The 25,805-nt window shown below is 39.2% G+C and overlaps 2 protein-coding genes across 3 annotated transcripts in view; one reads left to right on the forward strand and one right to left on the reverse strand.

The window, feature by feature from the left end:
- LOC122667912 (protein CMSS1) overlaps positions 1–24,543 on the forward strand; it is a 30,890-nt gene extending 6,347 nt beyond the window's left edge. Inside the window, exons 2-8 of one of the 2 annotated variants that reach the window (XM_043864395.1) lie at positions 5,856–6,048; positions 6,241–6,313; positions 7,837–7,886; positions 12,313–12,426; positions 12,526–12,659; positions 19,379–19,386; positions 24,527–24,543. In XM_043864395.1, coding sequence (XP_043720330.1) covers positions 5,856–6,048; positions 6,241–6,313; positions 7,837–7,886; positions 12,313–12,426; positions 12,526–12,652 — 557 coding nt within the window. In that variant the 3' untranslated portion in view covers positions 12,653–12,659; positions 19,379–19,386; positions 24,527–24,543. Of the gene's footprint in view, positions 1–5,855; positions 6,049–6,240; positions 6,314–7,836; positions 7,887–12,312; positions 12,427–12,525; positions 12,944–19,378; positions 19,387–24,526 lie in introns of those variants that run through there. The other variant, XM_043864394.1, reaches the window with a different exon arrangement.
- LOC122667911 (cytochrome b561 and DOMON domain-containing protein At3g25290) lies at positions 18,497–21,106 on the reverse strand. Its single transcript, XM_043864393.1, has 3 exons — positions 20,431–21,106; positions 19,650–19,904; positions 18,497–19,131 (listed from the first exon to the last, which is right to left on the reverse strand). The coding sequence occupies exons 1-3, from the start codon at positions 21,058–21,060 to the stop codon at positions 18,844–18,846; spliced, it is 1,173 nt and encodes a 390-aa protein (XP_043720328.1). The 5' UTR covers positions 21,061–21,106; the 3' UTR covers positions 18,497–18,843.
- Positions 24,544–25,805: the final 1,262 nt, after the last annotated feature.

The raw sequence follows: 25,805 nt of genomic DNA on the forward strand, positions 1-25,805 counted from the left end.
GAACACAGAGATCACCACCGAGGCTACAGAGACAGAGATAGAGAAGACCGAGACAGAGACAGAGGTCGGCAGCCTACTTTTGAGGAGTATATGAGGTCCTACTTCACTGGAGACCAAGGTACTAATCGACGCTATACAGGCAACCAAAAGGTAAAGCTTGATCTGAAAGAATTCGATGGTAACTCTGACCCCCAGGTATTTTATGATTGGCTTGCTGCAATAGAAGATTATTTCGACTGGTATAATCTATCTGAAGAAGGGAAAATGAAGTTAGTCCGCGCTAAACTTGTCGGACCTGCACGTGAGTGGTGGAGAACTGCTGAACGAGAGATGGACTTTAATGGTACTGCACCCCGCACTTGGGAAGACATGAAATATGACTTGAGCAAGCAATACTTACCAAGGCACTTTAGGTCTCAGTTGCAGGATAAATTCAACTCCCTCCGCCAATGAACCATGACTGTAACTGAGTACATGAGGCAATTCGATGCTCTTTCTTCTCGCACTAGCATTAGGGAGGAGGGCATCCAAATGCTTTCCAAGTTCAGGTTGGGTCTATCAAGTGAGATCAACAGGACAATTGGAGTGGTTGACGTTGCAGACGTTCGAGATTGTTTTGAGAAGGCCTTGAAGGCAGAGGAACTATTAGCTTCAAGTAAACAGCCGGGTTCTACTTCCAAGCCGGCCTACATCAACAATAGCACCTCAAAACAAGGTTCCTCCATAGGCAGCACCTCTCGCCCTGCTGTTCCCCCACGTGTGGATGATAAGGGCAAGGCTCCTATGGGCCGAAATGACCCCTTCACTTGTTACTATTGTCAAGACAAAGGACACATTGCTAAGGACTGCCCACATAAGAAGAAGCCCATCAACGTGGCTGAAAAGGAAGAAGTTCAAGGTGAAGACGACGACCAAGGCGCAAATTGCATTCACCCACTTCCTCCTGATGACGAGTATGATGTGGCTAATTATCTTGATGATGATGAGTTACGAGGTGTTCGTGTGGTATGTCAAAAGGCTGCTGTCCAGCCAGATTTTCAATATTCTTCATCCCCCAAAGAGTTGCTGTCCGCATACAAAATTGCACCATCCGCTGAAGATGAACTCAAGCAACTCGACCCTGATTTGGAAGACCATTCTGTGATCTCCAGCCATTCGTCGGGGATGAATGTTTTCAAGACGGGGAGAGTTGATGCAGCCCTAAGAAGGGAGAAGAAGAAGAAGAAACCCTGAACTTAGGGTTTAAATAGGGAGCCGTAGGCTAGGATTTCTATTTTTCCATACTTAGTTATTTTTCTGTTTTTTAGATTGAACCGGCTTAGAAATTGGTTGAATCCAATTGGTTCAATGGGTTTAATGGGTCTAATTTAAGTGAAGAGCTCTTATTGGTTAATAGGTTCTTTTATCCTATTGGCTAATAAAGAATCTTCCTTTAATTAGTAGTTTTAAGTTATAGTCTTTTAATTTAAGTCAAGTAGGGGTAGTTCGGACAATTTACAGTTTAAATTTAATTTAAGTTAGATATATTCTCTCCTTCCATGATTTTAAGTGAGGGGTATTAGATTTGTATTAGGTTTTGGCCGTAGGCCTTTTATTAAAATAAAGAATATCGTGGGAGGCTCCCCCACAATAGATTTGAATTAAAACACTGATTTCGTGGCTGGTTACTGCTGCTGCTCCTTGCTCTCAAGAGTTTATGCATCCTTGTGGTTCTATCAAGGTGGAAGGGTGGGTGGAATCCTGCGACTCTTTACGCCGGGACGGCTGGGAGGATCTTTCTTCGAAGGTGGCTTCATCCTTCAACCATTCAAACTGCTGTTAGAGGATTCGAGAGTGAGTTTGAATTTATTATTTTCTGTTTATCCTTTCTTCCCTTCCCCAATCAATTCCTTTTCTCTTCTGTCCTATTTTCATAAACCCTAGAAGACTCTAAACTCTGATTCAGATCTGCTCCTCCATTGGAATCTGATCAGATTTGGACCATAACTTCCCCTCATCACCATCTCCACTCGACCCTAGCTGCTGCCCATTCTGTCCATCCAAACCCTAAGATCCCTCTTCTCCATTGACCCTAAAAACCCTAATTTTCTGCTGGGACACATTCAGCCATCAGAAACCTGCCATATTGCAACCGAATCTTCCCCCTAGCCCCTCTAACAGTCGACCTTAGCCCCTGCCCTAAATCCTACTTTAAACCATAATTTTAGTTGTTTACCTTATTTACAAAACCCGAAACCTAACCCTAATTTCTGCAGGAAATTAAAACTTATTCAAATCCAGATATTTTTATACCATAATGACCCTCTAAACCTGCAGATTAAAACCCTATAAACCCCATTCCCAAATTCCCATCCTAAACCCTAATTTTGCCCTAAAACAGCCCCTAATCAGCCCTAAACAGCAGGCTTACCCTAAGCTTGGTTCTACTTGGTTCCTAGTGGGATTAATTCCTATTCTAGGACTACATTATTTTGGCAACCCATTACCTCTGTCTCCATCGACTCTTTGAACAAAATTCTGGAGAAGCTTCAGCAGTTTCATGCTGGTCAAAGGGCTATAAGTGAAACATTGCAGCGAATTGAGCAATACCAAACTACTCCAGTAAGGAGCAACAACATTCCCCTAGAAAAGGACAAATATCAAGTCAATTCGGTAGCACAAAGAGCCCCAAGGACAGATCAATACAGAGAAGACAGAGATTACAGGGATCGACGTAGGCATGACAGAGATCATAGTGAAGATAGGAACAGAGGATACAGAGATTACAGGAGACGCCATAGACCTCCAGAGGCGTATGAGTTGAGAGACTATGATGGCAGACCAGATCCACAGGTATTTTGTGATTGGTTAGCTGCTTTAGATGATTATTTTAATTGGTATGATTTGCTTGAGCATAGGAAAATGAGACTAGCACATACCAAGCTGGTGGGACCAGCACATACTTGGTGGAGAACCCAGATGGATTATCCTGACTACCGTGGTAGAGAACCTATTACATGGGCAAAGATGATGAAAGAAGATCTGAGTAAGAAATATTTCCCATGGAGCTCTACAACAAGGTAACTTAAATTCCCATCGACAACATCACCACCAAAAAGCCTTCAAATCTGAAGACAACTTGAAGCCTCCATCAATGAGATTCCGTTTGCAAGTTGAAGAGTGTTGGAAATCTGACATCATCAGTGTTAAATCAGCGGCTGAATACAAATGTTCATTGCCAAAGGAAATTGAGAGAGCACAAGTTGAAGACAAAGCTGAAGTAATCACAGTGAATTGTGATGAAAAGAAAGAGACAATGCCTAGAGCTTCAAAGATGGAAAGTCAACATGCGGAAGATTCTACTGAAGAGGTCTACCTTGAAGAAGTCAAAGTAGACAAAGCTGAAACAGCAGAAGATGAAGAGGTGGTGGAGAATATTCCATAGGAGATCAATGATATTCAAGATGTTGTTTTTGAAGAGGTGGAGCTTGTATCTCAAGTATTAGATGAGAAGGTTGCTAACACTAAAGACTCTATGGATAGGGCATTCACAGTTGGTGCTGGTTCAGAGGTAGAGCACATAGAGTTTGTTATGCCACCATGGTTCTTCGAAGAGAAAGCTCCACGCCTTGAAGACTATATTCCTGATCTTCCTGCTTCATCGGAATTCTGTTTGGGGATGGTCAAAGCTCATCCATGGCTTTGATACCACTTAATGTAGTCCTAGATAGGTAGGAGACCTACTAGGAGCCAAACAACAGGATCAAATAACAAAAGGGGCTGCTGGTTCGAATGGACAACACTAGGATTTAGGTCAATTCCTAGGGTTTGGGTTGGATATTGGGAAAGGGGTTTATAGGGTATTAATGGGCAGGTCTAGGGGGTCAATATGGTATAAAAAGGTTAGGATTTGGATGAGTTTTGAAATTCTGTAATTTTGGGCAGAATTGAATTTTAGGGTTTTGGGTTTGGGTTTTAATGGAGCAAGGAGATGAAGGGGTTAGAGTGGGAGTTTGGGGCTGAAACTTGGATTGAGTGTCAACAATGATGTAAGGGATGTATGCTGAAAGTTTGGTTTGAAACTGATGGACAGATTTGGAGTTGTGGAGGTTTCCTAGTAGAAGTAGGAGAGAAGGGTAAAACTGTAATTTCAGACAATCGGCTGGGTGGATGGTGCTGAAATTTGAATTGAGTCTCTCTTAGGGTTTGAGGAAGACTTGATCAAATTTTTAGCAGATTCTAATGGTTAGATTTGGCTGGGCAGAATTCTCACGAAAATCACCTTGTATGTGACCTTCTAGAAGGAAGAAGAATAGTTGCAGAATTTCTTACTTGTTGCAGGTCTTCAATAGCAGCAGCTTTGAAGAAACTTGATTGAAGAAAAAGGACCTCCCGATCTACAAGATGCAAAGAGTCGCCGGAGTCCACCAGCCGTAACCCTTGATATGACTCACGAGGGGTCTTGATATGACACACAAGACAGTCTCTGAAGAGAGAAGCAGCAGCAATGGCAGCAAGCATAAAGCTAATTTTTATTAATCAAATTCGTATTCAATATATGGCCCCCTTAGAACCTTATATAAAAGACTCAAAATTAGACTTAGACACTAAAAAGGAATGGCCTAACCCAATCCTTAACCTATTAGCTAACTTAAACTGACTAGGAAACTAAAATAGACTCAAAATAGAGTCCTAATGACTTAAAAACAACTTAAACTACTTAAAATAAAGAAGATTCCCTAGTAGCCAATAGGATATAAGAACCTCTTAGCCAATAGGATCACTTCACTTAAATTAGACCAATTGAACCAATTGGATGCAACCAATTTAAACCGGTTCAATTAAAAACACACAATAAAAACTAAGTATTGGGCTAATCCCGTATGCAACCTATGTACCCCTATTTTAGGCCTAGAAAGTGGCCTATTACATTAGAAACTCATGGGATCAAAGGCCCAACAAGTATGTAACCCAACCTAGACTTATTTCTAATGAAACAAGCCCCATTTGGTGATGAATCTGCATCATTTCCTAGTAATCTTATCCCATAAGTCTGTGTGAAGCCTTTGGCAACAAGCCGGGCTTTGTACCTGTCCAGTGTTCCATCCACTTTCCTTTTAACTGTGAAAACCCACTTACACCCCACAGGTTTCTTTGTTGGAGGAAGAGAAACCAGCTCCAAAGTGTCATTCTTCCCAAGTGCCCTCATCTCTCCAAGCATAGCATTTTTCCATCGAGAATCTGGTAGAGCCTCCTGCCAGTTTTGAGGAAGGAAGACAGAAAACAAGGAAGAGACAAAAGAATAGTAGGAAGGTGAAAGAGAACTGTATGAAACAATGTTAGAAATTGGATGTTGAGTGCAAGACCTGATTCCTTTTATGAACATAAATTCTGGTTCCATAATAGAATGCAGAGAATATTAGAGAGAGAAGACAGAAAACAAGTTCTTGAAATGATGCAGTTAAAAAAGTCCCAAAAGATGGATTTGTTTAGGTTTAGGTTGATATTGAATTTAAGTCAAATTATTTATATTTTTAATTTCCATTTTGTTCTTTTAAGGCAGTCATTTGTTTCAATCTAAAATTGCATAAGCTTGATATATTCTGGGGTTAATATTGCTTGGGTCAAATTCGAAGCCCAAGCCTGATACACCAGGAAAGTTGGATGTATCCGAGCCTGGGCTAGCACTTTAGGTCTATGGGCAGGTCCCAATTTCACCTGGACCATAAATGTCATCCCTAGCAAGTCGTTGAGTCCTGACGATTATCGACTTGCACAGTCTTTGATTTTTCTTCTTGTCTGTTGAAACTTGAAATGTGTAGATACATGTGTATATATCATTTGATATTTGTCATTGTGTGTGTGTGTGTACGAAGATACATGCATGCTGGAGCTATCTCAGGGCCTGGAGCAAGATGCTGAAACATTGAGCGAGCATGTGAAGGCTGCTTTTGGAACGTCATGGAAAGAAGTGCTCTATGAAGGACAGATTTTAGGGGGCATTGATCCTGGAAATCCAGCAGTTATTGTAATCAGTACATCTGCCATAAGATCATTGGAGCTTCTCAGGTCTTTCTAGCTCTTTGTATGTTTGAATTTTGAACTGTTAGAGAGGGTAGGATTAGGAAGTCACAGGGATCCATATTATTTTGTGCTTCTATAGGGCTTTTGCAATTGTCTTTTGCTGCACCTTATGTCAAGAAACCATTGTTCTTTAGCTGCTACTGATTTACATGGTTAGTTATGTTTACAAATCTGTAGGGGTTTAAGGCCATTGACTAAAGAATGCTGTGGTGCAAAGCTATTTGCAAAACATATGAAGGTGGATGATCAGGTCATTTCTCTGTCTTAATTTCACTTCTTTATGTATGCAACATCTGGATGATGCAATTCAGACTGATTTCCTCAAAAGACTTTGTTTTGGCCCATTGATGGGTTCTATTGTCCTTGGGCCTTTTATTTTTTATTTTTTTTGGTTTCATTGTAAGTGGTCTTATTTATAAGGCCCATAAAGTATGGTAAAGTTAGTACACGGGATTAGTTGTTAGGTTAAGTGTTCGAGTTAGATTAGGATACTTAATAGCTTTAAGAGTTCTGTTTTAAGTCTATTTACTTTAAGTCAATATAAGAGACTGATTAGGAGTCCTTTTATGAGTCAATTTAGGAATTGCAGAAGGTCTTTATATATGTAATACACCTCTCCATCAATTAGAGATGTTTTGAGTAAAGAATATGAGTGTTTTTTTTAAAAAATTTTTTTTTTAAGCTGTTGAGTTTGGCATATGGGATTGGTATCCCAGACCTGATTTCTTCTCTTCTATAGTCTTTTCTTCTTCTTCTTATTGATTACAGGCTGATTTGGTATGATTTCTATTTCAATTTCATGGGGTGATTTCTATTTCGGAAGTTTAGTTTGTTTTCTGCACCTTATTTCAGTGAAATAGAAATCAAATTTCACTGAAATTCTGAAATAGGTGAGAAACTCTTTCAATTTTGAAATTGAAATTGCCATCACTATTGCTCTTTAATCAGCACATGGTTAATTTGATGGGCAAAGCAATAATTTTATGTTAAAAATAAAACCCCACCCTTCTTCTCCTGATGGTCTCACCACCACCCTATCGCCACAGCCACCGCCACCGCCACCGCCACCGCCACAGCCACCACCACCACCACCATCATCACCACTACCACCAGCCACCACTACCACCACCTGCCACTACTACTAGCACCGCCACCCTCTCCCAAAGAAATAAGAGAATCTATTCTCAGAAATTCAACTATCAAATGGATTTCTTATTCTTGAAATATTTCAGATTGATGCAACCAAAACAATTTCAATTTCTTGACCCAAAATCTATTTGTTGATTATTTCATGAAATCAATCTGAAATTGAAATCAAAATCATACCAAATCACACCTAGAAGGTTAGTTCCTGCAATTCTCTTCTCTTTTCATATCAGTTTTTAGTTCTGATTTTGAGCTATGCTTAATAATTCTATCTTTTTTTTTTTCTTGTTAATTGAATTCCTACTCCAACTAGGAATTTTCTGAAACTTCAAATCTAACCATTTGATTTCAATTCTGCTTCCATACTTGGCAATTGGTTTCTGTTTAGAACCTTCTTACAGTTTCAAAATTCAAAATTCAAACTTGAAACTGATTTCCTGTTTCCTTACTACAAGTCTGATTTCTGTTTAATCGATTTTTTAGGTTCTGTTTTCTAAGTTTGATCTCAGAATTCTGGCTATCATAAGATCTCTAATCTAATTTGTCTGAACCTTCTCTCGATTCTCAGATTTGTGAAAGAATTGTTCTCTAATCTATAAGATAGTTGTTCTGTTTTGGTTGATGCAGGTTTCCTTGTTAAAGGGCCGTGTCAATATTGCTAGTGGTACACCAAGCAGGTGAGATACAATTTTGTAAAAGAGATGAAGTATTTACATGACTTTTTGGTCTTTGAGAGTATGTTTGGCTGTGAGGCTAGCTTTTTTCTAATCGAAGACGAGCTCACCTGGATTGTAGATATACAAGGGATGGGGGGATATATTTTCCATATATTTTGATAGTTAAATAAGTATTAAAATAAACATAAATATTAAATCATCACTATAAGGGGGAAAAAGGGTAGAGCATGATTACCTCACATTTCCAGTGGCTGAAGTAATTTGCGTACCCAGTGAGGATGAGGCTCCCGCCACTACGGGGTCTGGGGAGGGTCATAATGTACGCAGTTTTACCCCTGCATTTGCAGAGAGGCTGTTTCCAGACTTAAACCCGTGACCACTTGGTCACAATGGAGCAACCTTACTGTTGCACCAAGGCCCGCCCTCTTCCAGTGGCTGAATTGTGTTAGGTATTTTCTATTTGGTTTCTTTGTCCCTTGCAAGTTTGGTTTTGCTTCATATGTTTGCTCTCTCGCCAAAAAAATTCCTTTAGTATCTGATAAAAAGAAGAGTTTTGAATATGAAGAATGCAGATGCAACCACCTTGGGAAAGATTATCAGAAATCAATCCATGCTTGGGAAACCATTTGCTACTGTTTGAATTCTATAAATATCTACTTATTGATTTCTGTAAATTTCAATTGACTTGGTAAACTAAGATGTATCTGTTGGCCTTGCTCTGGTTAGATCCTCAGACATGATCAAACTCAGAATAATATCTGTAGGTACCATGATATGTTTCCAAATGTGATAGTCTCAGAAGCCTCTTATGAGATTGTGTTTCACTGGAACTGCAATATAATCAGGTTTTTGAGTGAATATTTATTCCAGAGAAATCTAAGCTGATCCAGGATGGTCAGTCCATTTAGGATGGTAAAAGCAAAGGATTCCAGATTTCCATCTTTGATAGAAGGCTTGAGAGTCTGAGCCATCGAGTCAGTTAGTTATTATGAGTAGCTGGAAAACAATTTGGGACTGGTACATAATCCATTGCAGTACTCGGAAGTTGTTGTTGGTACATGAAGAATCTGTTGATTTTTCTGGATATGAATAAGAGAAGGATTTGTGGTGGTGGATGAGAAGGCAGAGTAGTTGAAGGGGGATGTGAACTTGATGGGGGGGGGGGGGGCCACAAACCTTGACCCTAGATTAAGTAATCAGGGTTAAATTTTGGAACAACAGTTAGGGCTAGTGCAGATCAGATTAGGAGAAGGTTAGATAACTCAACAACCAGTGTTTTATTAGGCTGAAAATCTGGTCGAACCATCTTTCGGAACAGTCCAACCAGTCCCAAAATATGGCTGAAATCCACAAGTAAAAGAGTGCGATTGGCCTGCTACTGTGTTGTGGCTTGAACAGAGTATGGCCTCTGGCTTTGTATAAAACAGAGTTAGAAAAGAGGGTGTTAAGGTGGCGTCCAACGGGGTTAGTTGACAGAATTTGATGTTCAAAATATGGACTGAAACAGCAAGGGATTGATTTAATTTATGAATGAAACTTGTATGCTGATAAAAAGGTCCAAACATTGTATCACAGGAAAAAAGGAAGTAAGGAACAGATCAAGGGTATGGGTTTTGATCTGACCTGTTAGTCACTGAAATAACACCAGATTAGGAAAAAAAAAATGTAACAAACAGTAGCTGTGGGAACATAACTCTTCCAGGCTATGACCCTGGGAATTTACCCACAAGAAGCTCCAACCAAGCTCCACTGAATAGCTATCCTGCAATCCTCTAATTTCACATTCATTCAATTAAAAAAAACTGAATTACATTGTGATAAGACTCCATATTTATAGACTAAATAACCCCTACACATTCTATTCTTAGGATCGCCACAATTCTGAGACTTTCCAAAATTCGTAGACTTGAAGACCAAGTAAAACATGAAAATAGAATCTCCTAGAAACTACTTGGACTGAAAAAGTGAAACTAAAAATAGAAGGTACTAGCACACAATCCTGTATGGGACTCAAATTCCTTTGGTAATTGGCTCATTACAATAGCAACCCCAAGATTGCTAATCCCATAACCTATATAACCCATTGACGATTTGAGTTTAGATTAATCAAGTCCAATCGGACAGATTTGTATCCTTTGTCTGCATCAGAATTGTGGAGATTTGAATTAAAGGAGCAAATGTAAACTGATGAAAATCAGTCATTGTATTCAGACTTCCAAATACCATTGTGCAAGTAGCTTTGGTTTTTCTATTCTGTGAAGTACAACGAAGTAGGTACAGCCAAAAGTGAAGAGGTCAAATATTTGGGCTGTTAAAACCGCTTATTCCAAAAGCTTGAGCTGTTAAGTAAGGGCTATAACAATGTATATCTAACACACATCAACATGGGCAAGACAAAAGATAAAGGCTGCTATGGAAGAACACCAAAACAATAATTGAAATAACATGTCTAACTGCCAATAGAACAGATGCTTACAACAGGAGATCTGGTACTAGCAACAATTAGGCAGTGCTTTTGCTCTTCAATACTGTTTCATTGGGCCTGTGGATAACAAGGATGAGGAAGAGTATGGGAAAATAGGGGCTATATAGCCTATATTCTTTCTACCAGTATCATACTGAAATACCTTAATTCTCCTGGATCATTGAGCGTTGATTCAAATTGGAATTACTCTACTAAGCCCTAACCTTCATAGTAGGGATCCACTACACAATCCTGTCTACCATTCTACTCTCTTCTACGCAGGCCTTATCTTCTGTTAAAAGGCACTTATGTCCCTTTGCAGTTCTTCAACCCAAGTTCTTTTGGTTTGTTTCCATTGTGCTTTCAACAATTCTGCTTGCACAATCAGTTCGCAGCGACATAGTCATTTGGCCTTTGTACATGATTGAACCATCTCAATCAACTTTCTGACATCTTGTGTGGTGTTAACTCTATGGTCCTGCAAATGTTTCTATTCCTGATTTACACTTTCTGGTCATACTACCCCATCCATCCATCTCAACATTCACATGTCATGTACACATTTTATCTATTTTCTGTTATTAGATGGCCCAGCATTTTATGTACCTCAGAGAATTTTGGCTCCTTGTTAATCCCCACATCTTTAGTTCTATGTAGCATCCTGCTTGATCTATTCCTTTACTTTTGGTTGAACCTAGGCAACAAAGATCATGCGTTGCTGCATGTCTTGGTGATGAATCTTAAGTCTTAACTCCTACGTTTCTAATCCCACTGCTGGGACCGTGCTATTGGTTCTATTTACCTCTTCTTTTTGGTTGATAAACTAACTTTTGTTGAGTCTTTGTATTCTTGTAGTCCCATAGGCATAATGTGTAAAAAAAAAAATGTGTCCCAGTGCACGAGGCTCCTGCTACTGCAGGGTCTGGGAGGGGCAAATGTAAACAGCCTTACCCTTGCTTTGCGGAGAGGCTGTTTCCATGTTTCGAACCTGCAACCTGATGGTTGCAATAGTACAACTTAACCGTTGCAAAGACTCGCCTACTAGGCATAATGTGTAGCTCAAAAAATTTAAATTTGTGGTAAAATTCCACAAGGTTCTAAAACTCGGGTTTCGACCAGCCAGAAACCGAGATATGGTCGAAATTGGTCAAAACCTGTGACTTTTTCCCAGCCAACTCGAGCTGGTGGTTTCGAGGCCCAAAATGCATTTTTTTTTATCTGATTTTTTGTATACAACCTATTTTTGATATTCTAAACATAATGCATGAACTATTTTAACCAAAAAAAAAAAACACTCAAAATGGTACTTGTGGTTTTTGACCCAAGTTTACTCGCACAATGTACTGAGAATCATAGTTGTCAAAACAGACACTTCTTTATGCCAAATATCAGTTAAGTAAATGTTTTTGTATTTGTATTTCATTTACTTAAGATATAATTCATAAATAAGCAAATACCCCCTATTTGAATCCAATAAAAATAGTTAAAAAATAAAATTCCAAAAGGATAAAAAGCCAACTCCCCAGTTTAAGAACAAAAACTAGATTTTCGGTGGTAGGTGAAATTTTTGATTTTCTAATGTTGGGGTTTTTCTCGAATCTATAAATTCCATAAATCTTAATATGGTAAAACATTGCTAAAAACCGAAAGTACGGTAAAATATTCATTTGTTTTGATGTCTAAAAAATTATTTTCAATCAGAGCCATTTTGACAGCATTCATGCACCAAATTAACTTTGACCGGAACATAACTCCTTCAATATAACCTAGATATCTCAGTGGTTTCGACTGATTTCTCTTTCCATGGAATTCCACAGCCTGGTCTCAGATTTACTGCACTGATAATAATGTTGGGTTCCAATTGATGTGCCTTACATTCTGTCAAAGTTAATCATTTTTCTATATGTTTACATCTTGTTTCAGTCAGTTCTATTTTGATGCTTCTCTCCTTTTTGGCTGTAGGATTAAGAAGTTGATCGACATGGATGCATTAGGGCTTTCCCGTTTGGCACTGATTGTGCTTGACATGCACACAGATGCCAAGGGATATTCCTTGTTTACTCTTCCACAAGTCAGGTTAAACATTTAAAACCCCTATATCTCTTGTTTTCTTAGCTCCTGAGTGAATGTATTCTTTTGTTTGTGTAACAATTCCATTTCCTTATTTTTTTTCAGTGTTGAGTTCTGGGACCTATATAAAACTAATTTTCACCAGCGAGTGGTCCAGGGTGATTTACGTATCTCTCTATATGGCCCAATACCAATAGGCACCAAGGTGACTACTGGAGTTCCTGATGAATGAGTCCAAGGTTGCCAAGGTACCAATTTTGAGTACTGCTATTTATGTATCAATCCATGTAACGCAGCTTACATTTCCATAATGTTTTCTGTTCAATCAATTATATGTTTTAGGTTTTCACCATTGCTGTTCATGCTTATGTCTTCAATGTTAGATAACTATTAAAGGCTTGAGCCTTGAAGGTGGTGGTGAGGATTTATGATGCATTTACCTCATTGGCTGCTGTTAAAGCCAAGTAAAAGGACACAGGCAATGAGGTAAATGCATCATAAATCATCACCATTCCGCAATCAAGTTTAAGAAATAATTATGTAGAATCCAGTATCTGGCTAAACAGCCTAAAGTTGGCATGTCAAGGCTCTCATCACTAGTACAAGAAGAAATAGTGAACTAATGAAATTAAATTAGAAATAGTAGCTCTGTTCAATAAAAATCAGATCGATCAACCCCAAGGGGCAGTGTAGTTGACAAGGGACAAGGCCTAAGGAAGCTGAAGGTCTTGAGTTCGACTCTGCCTCTCCCCTTGGGGCCACCTGCCTGAGAGGAAACTCCCTGGTGAACATGGGGGCCCCGGTATCTCTCGGTTCGTGTATGTTGCGGGGTCGTGCATGAGCCTTGGGGGAATTTGTCGGCCAAAGGCTGGATTCTGCCAGTTCTGATCAGAGCCGATTCTGATTCGAATCGGCTTAAACTAGTCAGAATCAACCTGAATCGGCCAGATTGGTGCCTCAAAGCAGTAAATGCAACAGAAAACCTGTCTTTTTTGCGGTATAAAAAGGTCACTGTAGAAGAGAGAGAGAGGGGGCGGGGAAATTGAGATTACTTGAAGATTTGTTTAGAGTTTATCGGTCTTGTAGATTTGATGTTAATTTCTTTGCTGCAACTGAAAGCAGCAACCAGGAAGCCTAACCTCCGTGTAATGTTACAGAAAAAGGGTAAAATGGTACGAAATTCTTTTTTTTTTTTCTAATAAAAAAGATGCAAAACAATATCAACAACTGCTTAGCTCAGTTGGCGAGCCGTGGTGCGCTTCATGCCCATGATCACCAAGAGGTCTCGAGTTCAAGTCTCTTGGCTGGTATCTTATCCCCTCTCCGGTTCGATCCCCCCCCCCCCCCCCTTCTATCAACTATATATGTAAAGCTTCCAATAACCAAAAAAAAAAAAAGGGTGTTTCTGTTCCTTGAATCCTTTAAAACACAGACATGGAGAGCCATGATTTTGTAAAGCAGTGTCTGGAGGCCATTTTCGAATTGGAATCCACAAAAAGAGAGGATCCGATTTATTTTAAGGATCAATTAGGGTTGGTCCAAGTGCTCATGCATTGGTATCGAAGAGGTCAATCTCGGAATAAATTCTGTGCCTAACATTGGAAAAAGATACAATGAAGGGTGTAAGTTTGGCCCTGTCGGCCCGAGCCTGCCCTGAGCCCGAACAGGGCCTGGACTGGCTTTTTCAACCTTGAGGCCTGAGGGTGGATTAGGGTTGAAATTTTCAGGCCTAGAGTTAGGGTCGGGCTGGGCCAAGGTTGAGGCCTTGGCTAAGTCCAGTCCGGCTGGCCCTATGTTAGGTTATGCTTTATAATTTATTGATTACATTTTACAATTTTTGTTTAGTATCTAATTATCTATTGGTTTACAAAAAATAAAGGTTAATTATTTATTGAACAAAAGTATTTAAAATTTTAAGATTGGGCTAAGTTTTTTAACCCAAAGAAAAATCTAATAGTCAATTGACTATGAAACAAACCATTATTCAATCACATGAGATTGATCAATCAGGGCCAACCATGCCCTAGTAAAAATCAGGGTCAACCAGGCCCAACCCGGCTTGATTAGGGTCAATCAGGGCCGGATTGGGCTGGACTGAGCCCGACAGGGTTGGGCCTGGGCTGAGTTATCTCTGTCGGACTTGGGGCTGGGTTGGGTTTGGATTGAGCTAAGAGGACTAAGGTTGGGCTACGGTTTTAAAAAACTTGGCCCCACCCAGCCCTGTTTCACCCCAAGATGCAATCAAACAGGGAGATACGGAATGGAAATATAACATACCAATAACCCGCTTGGATTTAAAAAAAAAAAAAATCGTGTTCATGGCTATAGGGCAATGTGGGTTGGGAGAGCTGTACTGAACCAAGAAATTGTTCGAAATCGAGAACATGTTATGGAATGAAAAAAAAAAAAAGTTTGGTATATATTCTCGTTCTCAAGTCTTGGAATGCATCCAAGAATGAAAAACAGAGAACGACCTGATATGCCAGCATGCGCTCTCATTAGCTGCCACATGTGCTTGACCACTATGTTCCCCTATAGAGATTGCTCTCCCAATAAAGATTTCTACAATAGGTATATAGGATCCTTTTTTATTCCTTGTATTTTATATCACATTCAAAATTCGAATCCCCTCAGTTTGGTTAATCTGCTTGAGATTACTTTGAGAGAACCGTTTATTCACTTTTCGCATGCAAAGCACCTCTTTACGTGCGTTAGAATCTATCACTATGATGGCTCCTAAAGTGTAAGATTTAATCATGATAATCTCCTTAACAAGTTCAAATTGCATCTCTTTTATTCAATTATTTAGGGCACTTAACATTGAACATTTGAACTTGTGATGAAATTCGTTAATTAGTGATTGGGAATCGAATCACAAATAAGAATCTCCTCATCTCCTCGGTTGAACTCCAAAATATAACCCTGTGCAGGCATCAGGAGATAAAGAGCTTTCTCTATTATATTTTTGTTTTTAGTCCTTCTAGGCGTCATGCCTAGTGAAGTATATCGTTTCACTATTTGTCATTTACTAGTATAAGTGTTAGTCCATGTGATAAAGGACCTCATATACGTCTCAATCACTAAATTATAGACCAAAGTAAGTAAGGAAAGTTGTTTAAACTCTGATTTCAAAGTTTTAGTAAAATAACTAAAAAACCATCAATTGAAGGTGAATTTAAAATATAAATTGACATCTTTTGTAATTTTAGCTACTTTATCTACTCATTTTAAGCTGAAATCATACCAATGAGATGCTTTCCTGATCTTCTGTCACATGGTCTAACCCATGTATTGCCATGTGATAAATAGTGAAACGTTATTTTTCACTAAGTATAGTGACGGGCTTCTTAAAATTCAAGCCAAACCCAAACGGTCCAATCCAATGAACCACCTAATAGGCTAATACTATTTCTTCACCCCAACCAAGCTTGGACCCTTATCCTTCAGTTTATCCTTCAGTTTACTCCACTAGTGCCTCAAAAGATGGGAATCTTAATTTGTTTACTTCAGTAGTGCCTCAAAAGAAGGGAATCCTCCAACCCTCTTGGTAACCTGTCATTCCAAACTTCATATAGCCCTAGTGGTAGTCCCAGAGTCCAAACATTATTATTGGCATTAGCATGTAAAGCATTATAGCCATGTCTTTGGATACACACCACCTTTTCCCCACACTGAACACTGCACTTTTGTAGTCTTCTTTCATTTTTCACCTTTGACTTTAATAATAACTCCCAAAAACCTCTCATTCTATCTTTGACATGGCCGAGGATTTCTCTTCTCTAACAACCTTACACCCAAATGAAAGAAATGGCTAAATAAAGGAGAATCATACATTCAAACTAAGAGGGCAAAAAAAAAAAAAAAAAAAAAAAAAGGGTCCTTAGGTCCTTTGGCTATATGGTTCACTGGAAAATTATCTCTTGCAATTCTTTGCCTAATCCATTTTCCAAGTCCCTCTAATAAGGGGGGGGGGGGGGGATCCCACCCAGATAGTGTGTTCGAACAGGGAGTAAGGTGATCATTTCCACTCCCTATAAGAAGAATTTAAGAAAATGAACGGACAGACAATTATAGAGGATAAATATCTATGTTTCACCTGCAAATATCTGTATTTCAATAGAGTCTATAAGGATAGATAGACTGGTTGTTGAAAATTTTCTTTAAGAGTTGTCAAAGTGATGAGCTTTTAGGCTTTAGCATGTGAGAAAACTTGAAATATCTCTTCGTACCAAAAAAAACAAAAAACGAAAAAAAAAAAAGGAAAAGAAAAACTTGAGATATCTGATATCTTGATCCATCAAATAATAAAACTAAAAAATAAAAGAGATGATGTGACTGCAATCACGGGTTAGAATCTCGATTAACAAAAACATAAATAAATAATTGAAAATTAAACAAGGTGGAGGAGAGAGAGGGACAGTTTGAACAATAAATTATAAAAAATAAAAAAAGACATACCTAGTACATGAGGCTCCTCCCAACATTATGGGATTTGAAGAGAGTCATAATGTATGGTCTTACCCCTGCTTGAGAGAGAGGGAGAGAGAGAGAGAGAGAGTTTGAATGAATAGATTAATTAAACGATTAATCCTTACTTGTGAAACAAGGTGAAAGATGCATGAGGAAGGATTATGTATAATTAATTTGGTATTAGTGTATTACTACATATAATCAATCAAAATCGACACAATAGGCACAAAAATCTCGCCGTCCAAATGGTTGATCTTGATGGAGGCAGTCAAGATATCATGTTTGTCAAGGGAATAAAATAGGGTTATATATATATATATACACCTTTCTGAAAGAAGGGAAATAGAAAGCCTAAGAAATAAATGAAGGTCATAATCAACAATCTTAAAAAACATTAAGGTACTGGTATCTATCTAATCATGTTTCTTTGTCATCTTCACCCACTCACTCACCCACCTTAGAAAATCCATTAGGACAAGGAAACATTTTCAATAAGACGAGGCACCATGAATGAAATGGGTTGTGGACTTGGGGTCCTCCTTTCCCTTTTTTCATGACCTTTGTTTCTTTGTGACCAGACCCTACAGCCACGGGCCCTTTTAAAGAAATTAGTATTCATTCTTGCAATTAAAGTGGTGTGGAATGCACTCCTTGTTGGGGTCCACAAAATGTTAATTAAAGCATCACGAGGATTCTAGGATATCCCTTTCAGGTGATTAAGTAGGTGATTAGTCATTAATGTAATGAGATTAAGATACCCAACAACATGTTTGTATTGCAATACAAAAAGTATTAAACTACGTCTACATGTGCGGTCAAGTTTCTCATAATCTTTACAAAAGATAAAAATGACGTACCCAATGCAAGAGGCTCCCACCACTATAGTAGATCTAAAAAGAATATAATACACATAGACGTAACCTTAACTCCCGTTTCACGGAGAGGCTTATAACCTTAAACTAAATCCTTTTGAAAGATTCCCATCCTATAAAAAAAAATGGGTCTTTATTTTCAATTCCTATGCAACTATAACTTAGTTGTAAAGGGGGTAAGCCTTGTCTTCTACGATGCTTGGAATTAGAATGACTCACAGAGAAAGCTAGAGAAAGCCTGGGAGAGGGAGGGGCCCTTTCACGTGGAGAGTTTTCTCACTAATCAAGTTGAAAATGACTTTGGGGAATAATTTAGTTGCAGGAAAGTGGAACCAGTTATGTTAGTGTCACTTTAGTGCTAAGCTAACTAATCTCCACATTCCACGAGACTAGTGCACACCTTAATAGAATATCCTTGGGTAGTGAAAACTACTCACTAAGTCACTACTCTTTTCCCGTTCAAATATCAAAACAATAGTAGTAGATTGATATGAACACCTTCACTTGGTTATCACATCTTGGCTCTTCTAGGACCTTTGCTCTGATTCCATTTGTTAAGGACTTGGATAGAACTTACCCTTAAAAGTTAAAACTAACCGATAAGAAGAGAACCCCAACAATTTGTCTCCTTTGTACAATTGGGTCAAATCGTAAATTTAACAACTCAATGTTACCTCCATAAAATCTCACCAAGAAGCAGTACAGAAACACCACACTAAAGCAGAAACGAAGAATAAACAAGGGGCCATGATTGATTTCAAAAGGTTGAATGCAATTCTATGTATTACAATAGAGAAATAGACAGATATGTTTGGGGGGCTGTAAAACCCTCAACCCATACCTAATATAAGACAGACAGGAATAACAGAACTGAAACCTATTTGTATATTCTAAAGGGACACCCAACTGCAGGTCTGCAACTAACCCAGTATACACAAGATGAACAAAAAGTTGGGGGAGGGGGGAAAGAGAAACTCCTGTGAACAACAATAACAACCCATCATCTGAATTAATACACAATAAGAAGATCAAAGAAGAAGATTCTGCAAGAACAACAACCAACAGATCATATTGTGAGCAGCTACTGCCTGCCATTGGTGCCATCATATGGCTTGGTAGAATTGCTAGACTTCCTCTTCAATACTACAGTCCATGTAATTGCCTCCAGCAGAAGAGCAATAGCACCCAACACAATAAGCACAATGACATAAGCTTTCTTCCACTTGTGATCAGGAACCAATATATCCAGACCTTTAAACACATTGATGATGCCAAGGATGATAATGGTGTAGCCAATACCATGGTGGTAGACATTCCAGTATTTGCGGTACTTGTGATCGTTCTTAGGTCTCAGGAACATTGCAAAAATCTACATAAACAGTCAGGGAGGAACAATCAGATATGTCCATCAGATGTATTTGATAAATGTTAAGTTGGAAACTTGTGGCTCTTAATCATTTTCTAAGATATAAACAGATTTGACTTTCTCTACCAAACGTGGCAAAAAAAAGTTTTAAATCTGTTCCCATACGAAAAAAAAACTCAGCATTCAAGTGTAACAGGGTAAAGCTTAAAAATTGGCTTAGCTTACTGGTTTTCAAATTATATTGGCCAAGTTCACCGAGTAACAAGCTAAAAATCTGGTTCTTATGCTTCATGTTTTTTATAAAATTTCCCAGAATCAATCAGAAAACCAACAAAAGAACTGTGATTGGAAAAAGAGAGGGATCAAGAAACAAGGATGACCCAGGTTGACTCTCTTTACTAAGTAAATATTAAGAGCAAAATTTGATTTGTAATCCATCAAAGACACAATATTGGACACAAAAATCAATGAACAGAAAGAAATACCCAACATCAGCTAAACTGAAAAATAAGGATTATTACCTGCACAGTTGCAACACAAAAGAGGGCAATCCCAATATTTCTGTGGGCAGAGTACACCACTCCCTTTGATTCACTCCCAAGCTTAAGACCAGTTGCCCAACCAGCAACACCAACAACATAAGCAGAGAACTGGCAGGACACATGAAGATAAAACCACGCAGGATCTGCAGACTGGAACGTCCTCAGGTACCTTGCAATAATGGCTCCAAAGGGAAACAAAATTCCCCAACTGACAGCATTCAATATTCCATGAATCTGATAGGAACCACAGCCAACTACTTGGTCAAGCTTTAATAAGTCTTTAACAAATAACCCGTAATAGAAAAAAGTAAGAACTGGTTTTTCCTATCACAGAGGAGTCATATTAAGTAATCGTCAAAACAAACAGTAACTATTAACCACTGCATCAGTTAACAATTCTTCAAAAATATGTAATTCAGATCAAGAGTTCAGACAAATGTAAATCAGATAAGAAAAAATTTTGAAGTACTTATCCAACGGATCTAAAACTATTGTTTAACAACCCCCCCCCCCCCCCAAACATCCAAATCTCATCTTCAACTGCACCAATAAAAAATTAACATTCTTTGACCCAAAAAAGAAGTAATATTAAGCAGCCCATACCAAAAATATCTCTCATAAAGCTAGAAAAATTATAGGCCAAAGGCACTAATAATAACACACCAGAACAAAATCTGTTTTAAGAAAAAATTAAAAGTTGCTTCAAGAAAATTGAAAACACAGAGGTTAAACAAGCACAAATCGACCAAACTGAACTCACGTTTTTCTTCCTAATCCTATCATTCCCTCCAGTCGTGGAGCCGCTCTCCCCTTTCAACAAATCAAGGGTTCCCTTAGAGTTCAAATTTGCAGACTGGAACGCATGAATAACCGGAATCCCATTTGACACAGCACCCCCAACCTGCCAAACTTGATTAATCGTCGTCATCTGACTGGGTAATCCTACGGTTGCAAAGATCCTCATCATCCCATCTGAGTACTCAGCCTCCATATCCCAGACCTCATAAGCAATTTTCGAAGGAGTGATTGATTTGTAAGAGGTTATATTGAAGGTCTTCATAGTCATATTCCCATCCAACTTGTAAGCGATCAAAGCTTGAGCACCAATCATGGAAGGTGACTGAGGATTGATAGCCCAAGCAACCCATCCATCAGTTTTAGCAGGAGTAGCCAAGAAAGCTATCTTCAGAGACGAATTTGATGAATCGTAGGTCCAGTGAAGGTAAGAGCTCAAGTGTGGAAGATCATTGCAGTGGTCATAAAGTCTGTTGCTCGAGAACTGCTGTGATGAACAGGTGAGAGAATAGGAAAGGTTGATTTGCAGAAGAAACAAACTCAAAACAAACCCTAGAATCAAAAACGAAGACGAAGAAGAAAATGAAGAGGCCATTGATGGGTGATGGGTTCACTGTGGCGGGTGAAGGGGATATTTATTTTGCTTAACACACCACACCTTTTTCAGTTTAGTGGGAACTGCTATTTCTAGTGGAAGTTCGGATGTTTCGAATTTCTGGAAAAGTACAAAAAAAAAGAAAAGAAAAGAAAAGAAAAAGAGAAGTATTAGAAATTAGTTGTTAATTTTCAACTAATTAAGTATATAAATTGTGTAGTTAACAGTGTCCGAGAAACGTGATGATTACGGAAGTCACGCGCTAGATGTGACTTAATTCTCAAAATAAAGATAGGCGTACTTTGGCCTTTCGATTGGGATATTTTTTGTCCAGATTTGGAAAAGATCTATTTTGTTTTCTAAATTCATTATCGCGGGCTTGGGATTGGAAAAATCAACTTTCACGTTACCCATAGAAGTCGGAAATTACAGACACGCCCCAGCATGGTTTGAGGAATCGGTATCGGATTGACTGGATCAGCCGAGTCTCTCCATCGATATCCATTCCTGGTTAATCCCACTATCGATGAATTGGTACGGACAAAGGTAAAAATGTAAAGTATCAAGTTTTTTTTTAAAGAAACATGACCGACATAGACCAATCCAGACCAATATTGGATTGTTATCGATCGAGACCAATATCGATTACTAAAATCTTGTTCTAAAGAGTCTCTCACTGTCTCTAGTTTGGGTCAGTTTAATTTTTTATTTTTTCTTTCCTATTTTTATACTCTTCACAAAATTCCTTTTATATTTAAGAAACAATACACTTCTTCCCTTTATTGTAAAATAATAAAAAAAAACTATGCATTTTTTCTTTTCTTTTTTGTGAGAGAGAAAAAAAAAAAAAGGAAAATTACATGATTAGCTACTTTTGGGTTTTCATTTACAAAACTGTCTGCTGTATGTTTGAGTTAATAAAAATAGACACAAATAAGTTTAGTTTTACAAAACTAGACATAACAGTGACTCTCTTTCATCCTTTGTCTTCCTCAGTAGTTATCCTCTGGAAAATTCTCTTCTATTTTTTTCCCTCTATTACTTGGGGTAGCAAAGAATGGCGGTGGCTGGGACAAGGGTGGGGCTGCAGGGAACGGAGGATGCTTGGGCGAGAAGGCAATGGCAGGGGTAAAAATGTCTTAAAAAGTAAGTGTGGGAGGGAGAGACACTGTATTTGTCCAGTTTTATCTATTTTTGTTAATTCAAACATAAGGTGGACAGTTTTGCAAATAAAAACCCAAAAATAGCTAATCATGTAATTTTTCCAAAAAGAAATAGAGTCCAGCTCACGTTCACGTATGAGAACGGCTCCCAACTATTCAAACGGAATCCACTTTGTGGGTCCCACGTAGATGGATTCCATCTGAACAGTTGGGAATTGTTCTTGTACGCTCATGTATGTGAACGTGAGCCAACTCAAAGAAATATGCAATCAAATGCAGACACATAAACCCAGAAAGTGACCGTCAAAATAGATGATCAAGACAATAACGAGTGGGTGATTATTTTATTTCAATGGAGGCGAGGGTAGTAATTTTGTGTGTTTTTCACACACAAAAAAAAAAAAAATTCGTGTGTTCTTGTGTTTGGGTGCAAGGGCCACACTATCAGACAACGTTCTTTTATCCATATTTTTTAAGGGAGAAAGAACGCAGTCTGCATAACATATGTTTTGCCTCATTCTCCTCTCTCTTTGGTCAAATGACATATCGCCCTCCTAAGTCCTATCAAAAGAGAGAGAGAGAGAGAGAGACTGTCACGCCCTATTCCAGCATAAGGAATATAATATCATATAAAGGGTGACTAGGACGACGCGTGTCATCCTACTAAACCGCCCGATCACCGACACGTGTCCCAACGCATACCATATCCAATATTAACACAATATAACATTAGAATGCGAAAAGAGGAATATTACATTCCAAGGATCGTAGTATTGCCAAGCGTATAAATCGAATAGTTACAAGATGTTCAAAACTAGATGATAAATACAAGAATTAGTTACATTTCCAATGACCATCTAATAACTATCAAAAATGGTATTACAAAGTAGTATTTCACCATAGGCCTTAGCCTCAAAAGTAATCAAAAGGGATCGAGTCCCGAATATCCTCACGCCCGTAGGCACAATCATCGCAAGGACACCCGCCGCCATGTTCCTCAAACACGGCCTCCGGTTCCTCCTCACCGATCTCATCGTATCCCGAGGGTGAACTCCAAGTCCCGCGAGATATCCGTCACCGCACCATAATCTAAAAAGTGTGCGCACGAGGGGGTTAGCTCCACCGAGCTGAGGGGATGGGAATGCACAAACACGCAATTCACATAGTCCAATGATGCATGCACATGTTAAGTCCATTTTTCCACCTAACAAACAACTAAGTCAATGGCATATGCATCGTGACAACTCCGGAGACACTCGGGTCACTTAACTTATCGCCACAATGAAACCTCAATTGTCATGTGGGACCTACGCAGATCGAAGCCTCCAAGACCACTCAAAGTGGCACTCGATAACCAATACTACCATGATCGGCCTCTCCCACCTCCACGTAATCCGGCACGATTACCCAACACCTAAACCCTCGTTGGTAAGGGTCGAGCATAAGGGTGTGAAATCCTAGCCACAAATATACTACATGCAAGTCCTATCGTCCCGAGAGGTAATCCGGCGCATCAACTTTTCATCCGGTTTAGTGCCGGTTACACAAGACGGCACGGCGCATACAGATTCAACATGACATTCAACATAATTTCTTCATAAATGTATATAGTGTTCGGGTTCAGACCGCATCCACCAGCACCGAGACCCATCAAGGTACAACATTACCAATCAACATTATAACAAATAGATATAAAATTATGCAATATGCGCAAACATGCTTATTAATTATAATGATTACATAATATATAATGCAATAATAATAACAAGCCCAAACGACCAAACCCACTCACAACGTATACGCCAAGCACCAAGATTATCGTTGTCGCCTCGATCAAGCAAAAGCCACAAAAGTGAATATTTTAACCTATACAAAGAGTGAAATAAGGTTAAACGAGCGAAGGAACGGATCCTCAAAAGGTCTCCCATAAACACTTAAGTATAAGGTTTCAGAACGAAGTGGTTGCAGAGTGGTTTCATGCCAAAATTCTACAACCACATGTAAATCCTAGGAAACCGGGGTTGGGACGCTTTTAGTCAAGGTCGGATGAGATGTGGTTTCGAATCAAACCGAGTGTAAGTCCGACCTTCACAGGACTCAGGACAATTTTGGTCAAGGTCGGATGTGTATGTGGTTTCGTAAAACGAAACCGAGTGTAATCCGACCTTCACGTAATCCTTCTCGAAGGTAATTTCGGGGTGGTTTCTTGCAGTTTGAACCCACATGTAAACCCTCACACCTTCAGTCCAAAATCCAAGGATTCCCTCCAAGGACCCCATTTCAAGTGATTTTTAAAGCACAAGGACTTCAAGAAAACTCCATCCTAAGCTCATTAGGGTCCAACCTTAAATCTCTCAAATGGCAATGAGAACCCTCACATTAGAGCTCATAATGGAGTGAAATGACTCCACCATAGCTTGGCTTTAAAGCTCCATCGACTCCCTAGGTTCCAAGAGAGATCTAGGTCAATCTCTCCCATTACCCAACCCCTTTTAAAATCCAAAATAGAAGAAGGAAGAAGCTTACCTACCCCAAGATGAGAGCTCCACGATTTATGGCCCAAGAGATGGGGTCTCCACCTTCCTCCAAGCCTCTCTCTCCTTCCTCTTTCTCTTCTCTCCTCTTTCTCTCCTCTTTCTCTCCTCCACGATTTAGGGTAGAAGAGAATGATGAAGGAGAAGTGATGTTCTCTCTCTCCTCATGGACTCATTTATAATAAATGGGTATTTGGGTACCTCTAGTCAAATGGGTCATGAGGCTTAATGGGTCAACCCATTAGCCCTATGTGGGTAAGTGGATGGAATAACCCATCATTGGGTCAATAGGTTAAATGGGCCTGCCCACAACCTTAATTAGGAAAAGCCCATTCTTAGATGGGTTCATAAGAGATGGGTATAAGTCCCCAATGTACTTCCTAAAGGTACGCGGACCCGAACTTAAATTATTCCCTTCTCTCATGAAATAGCTCGAGCGGTTCAAGCCCGGACCCGCACTTCGAGGTTACCAAGGGAAGAATAATTAATAAGTCTTGAGGCTAGAACTTACCTTTCCCCTGTCATGGTTTATTACCCATGACCCCGAACGCTTCGCCACGCAATGCTAAGCTCATCACCGAACGAAATATCCAACCGAGGTGACGGTCCGGATGCTCTCTCCCGAACTCCTCGCTTCCGGGCTGGTACTTGGAGGGTAATCGACGAAGTCGCCGTCAACGAACTTTCCCCATCGGCGGTTGAGGAATCGTTCCTCCACAGCAAACCCGTCTGTGGTCAACGATTTTGTAGCTAGGTTTGACCATCATGGAGAACAGTCACCAAGCATACATGGCATGTATCTACACGTCACGAGAAGAAATGATATTTAATTATATCCCGGTACGGTATAACAGACGCTAACGTATGCACGCAGCTAGACATCGTTCTTTCTCCCCTTTTTCTAATAGAAAAGAGTGTGACCTAGTCATATGGCTATTACAGCCAAACACAGGAGCGTGTGAAGTTACCGCTCCGCCCATCCCTCATGAAATAAAAAAAATTCCATCTAGACAGATTTCTTGTGTCTGGTGCAGGGCTACATGACCAT

This window comes from Telopea speciosissima, chromosome 7 (genome assembly GCF_018873765.1).
Source record: "Telopea speciosissima isolate NSW1024214 ecotype Mountain lineage chromosome 7, Tspe_v1, whole genome shotgun sequence".
Taxonomy (NCBI): domain Eukaryota; kingdom Viridiplantae; phylum Streptophyta; class Magnoliopsida; order Proteales; family Proteaceae; genus Telopea; species Telopea speciosissima.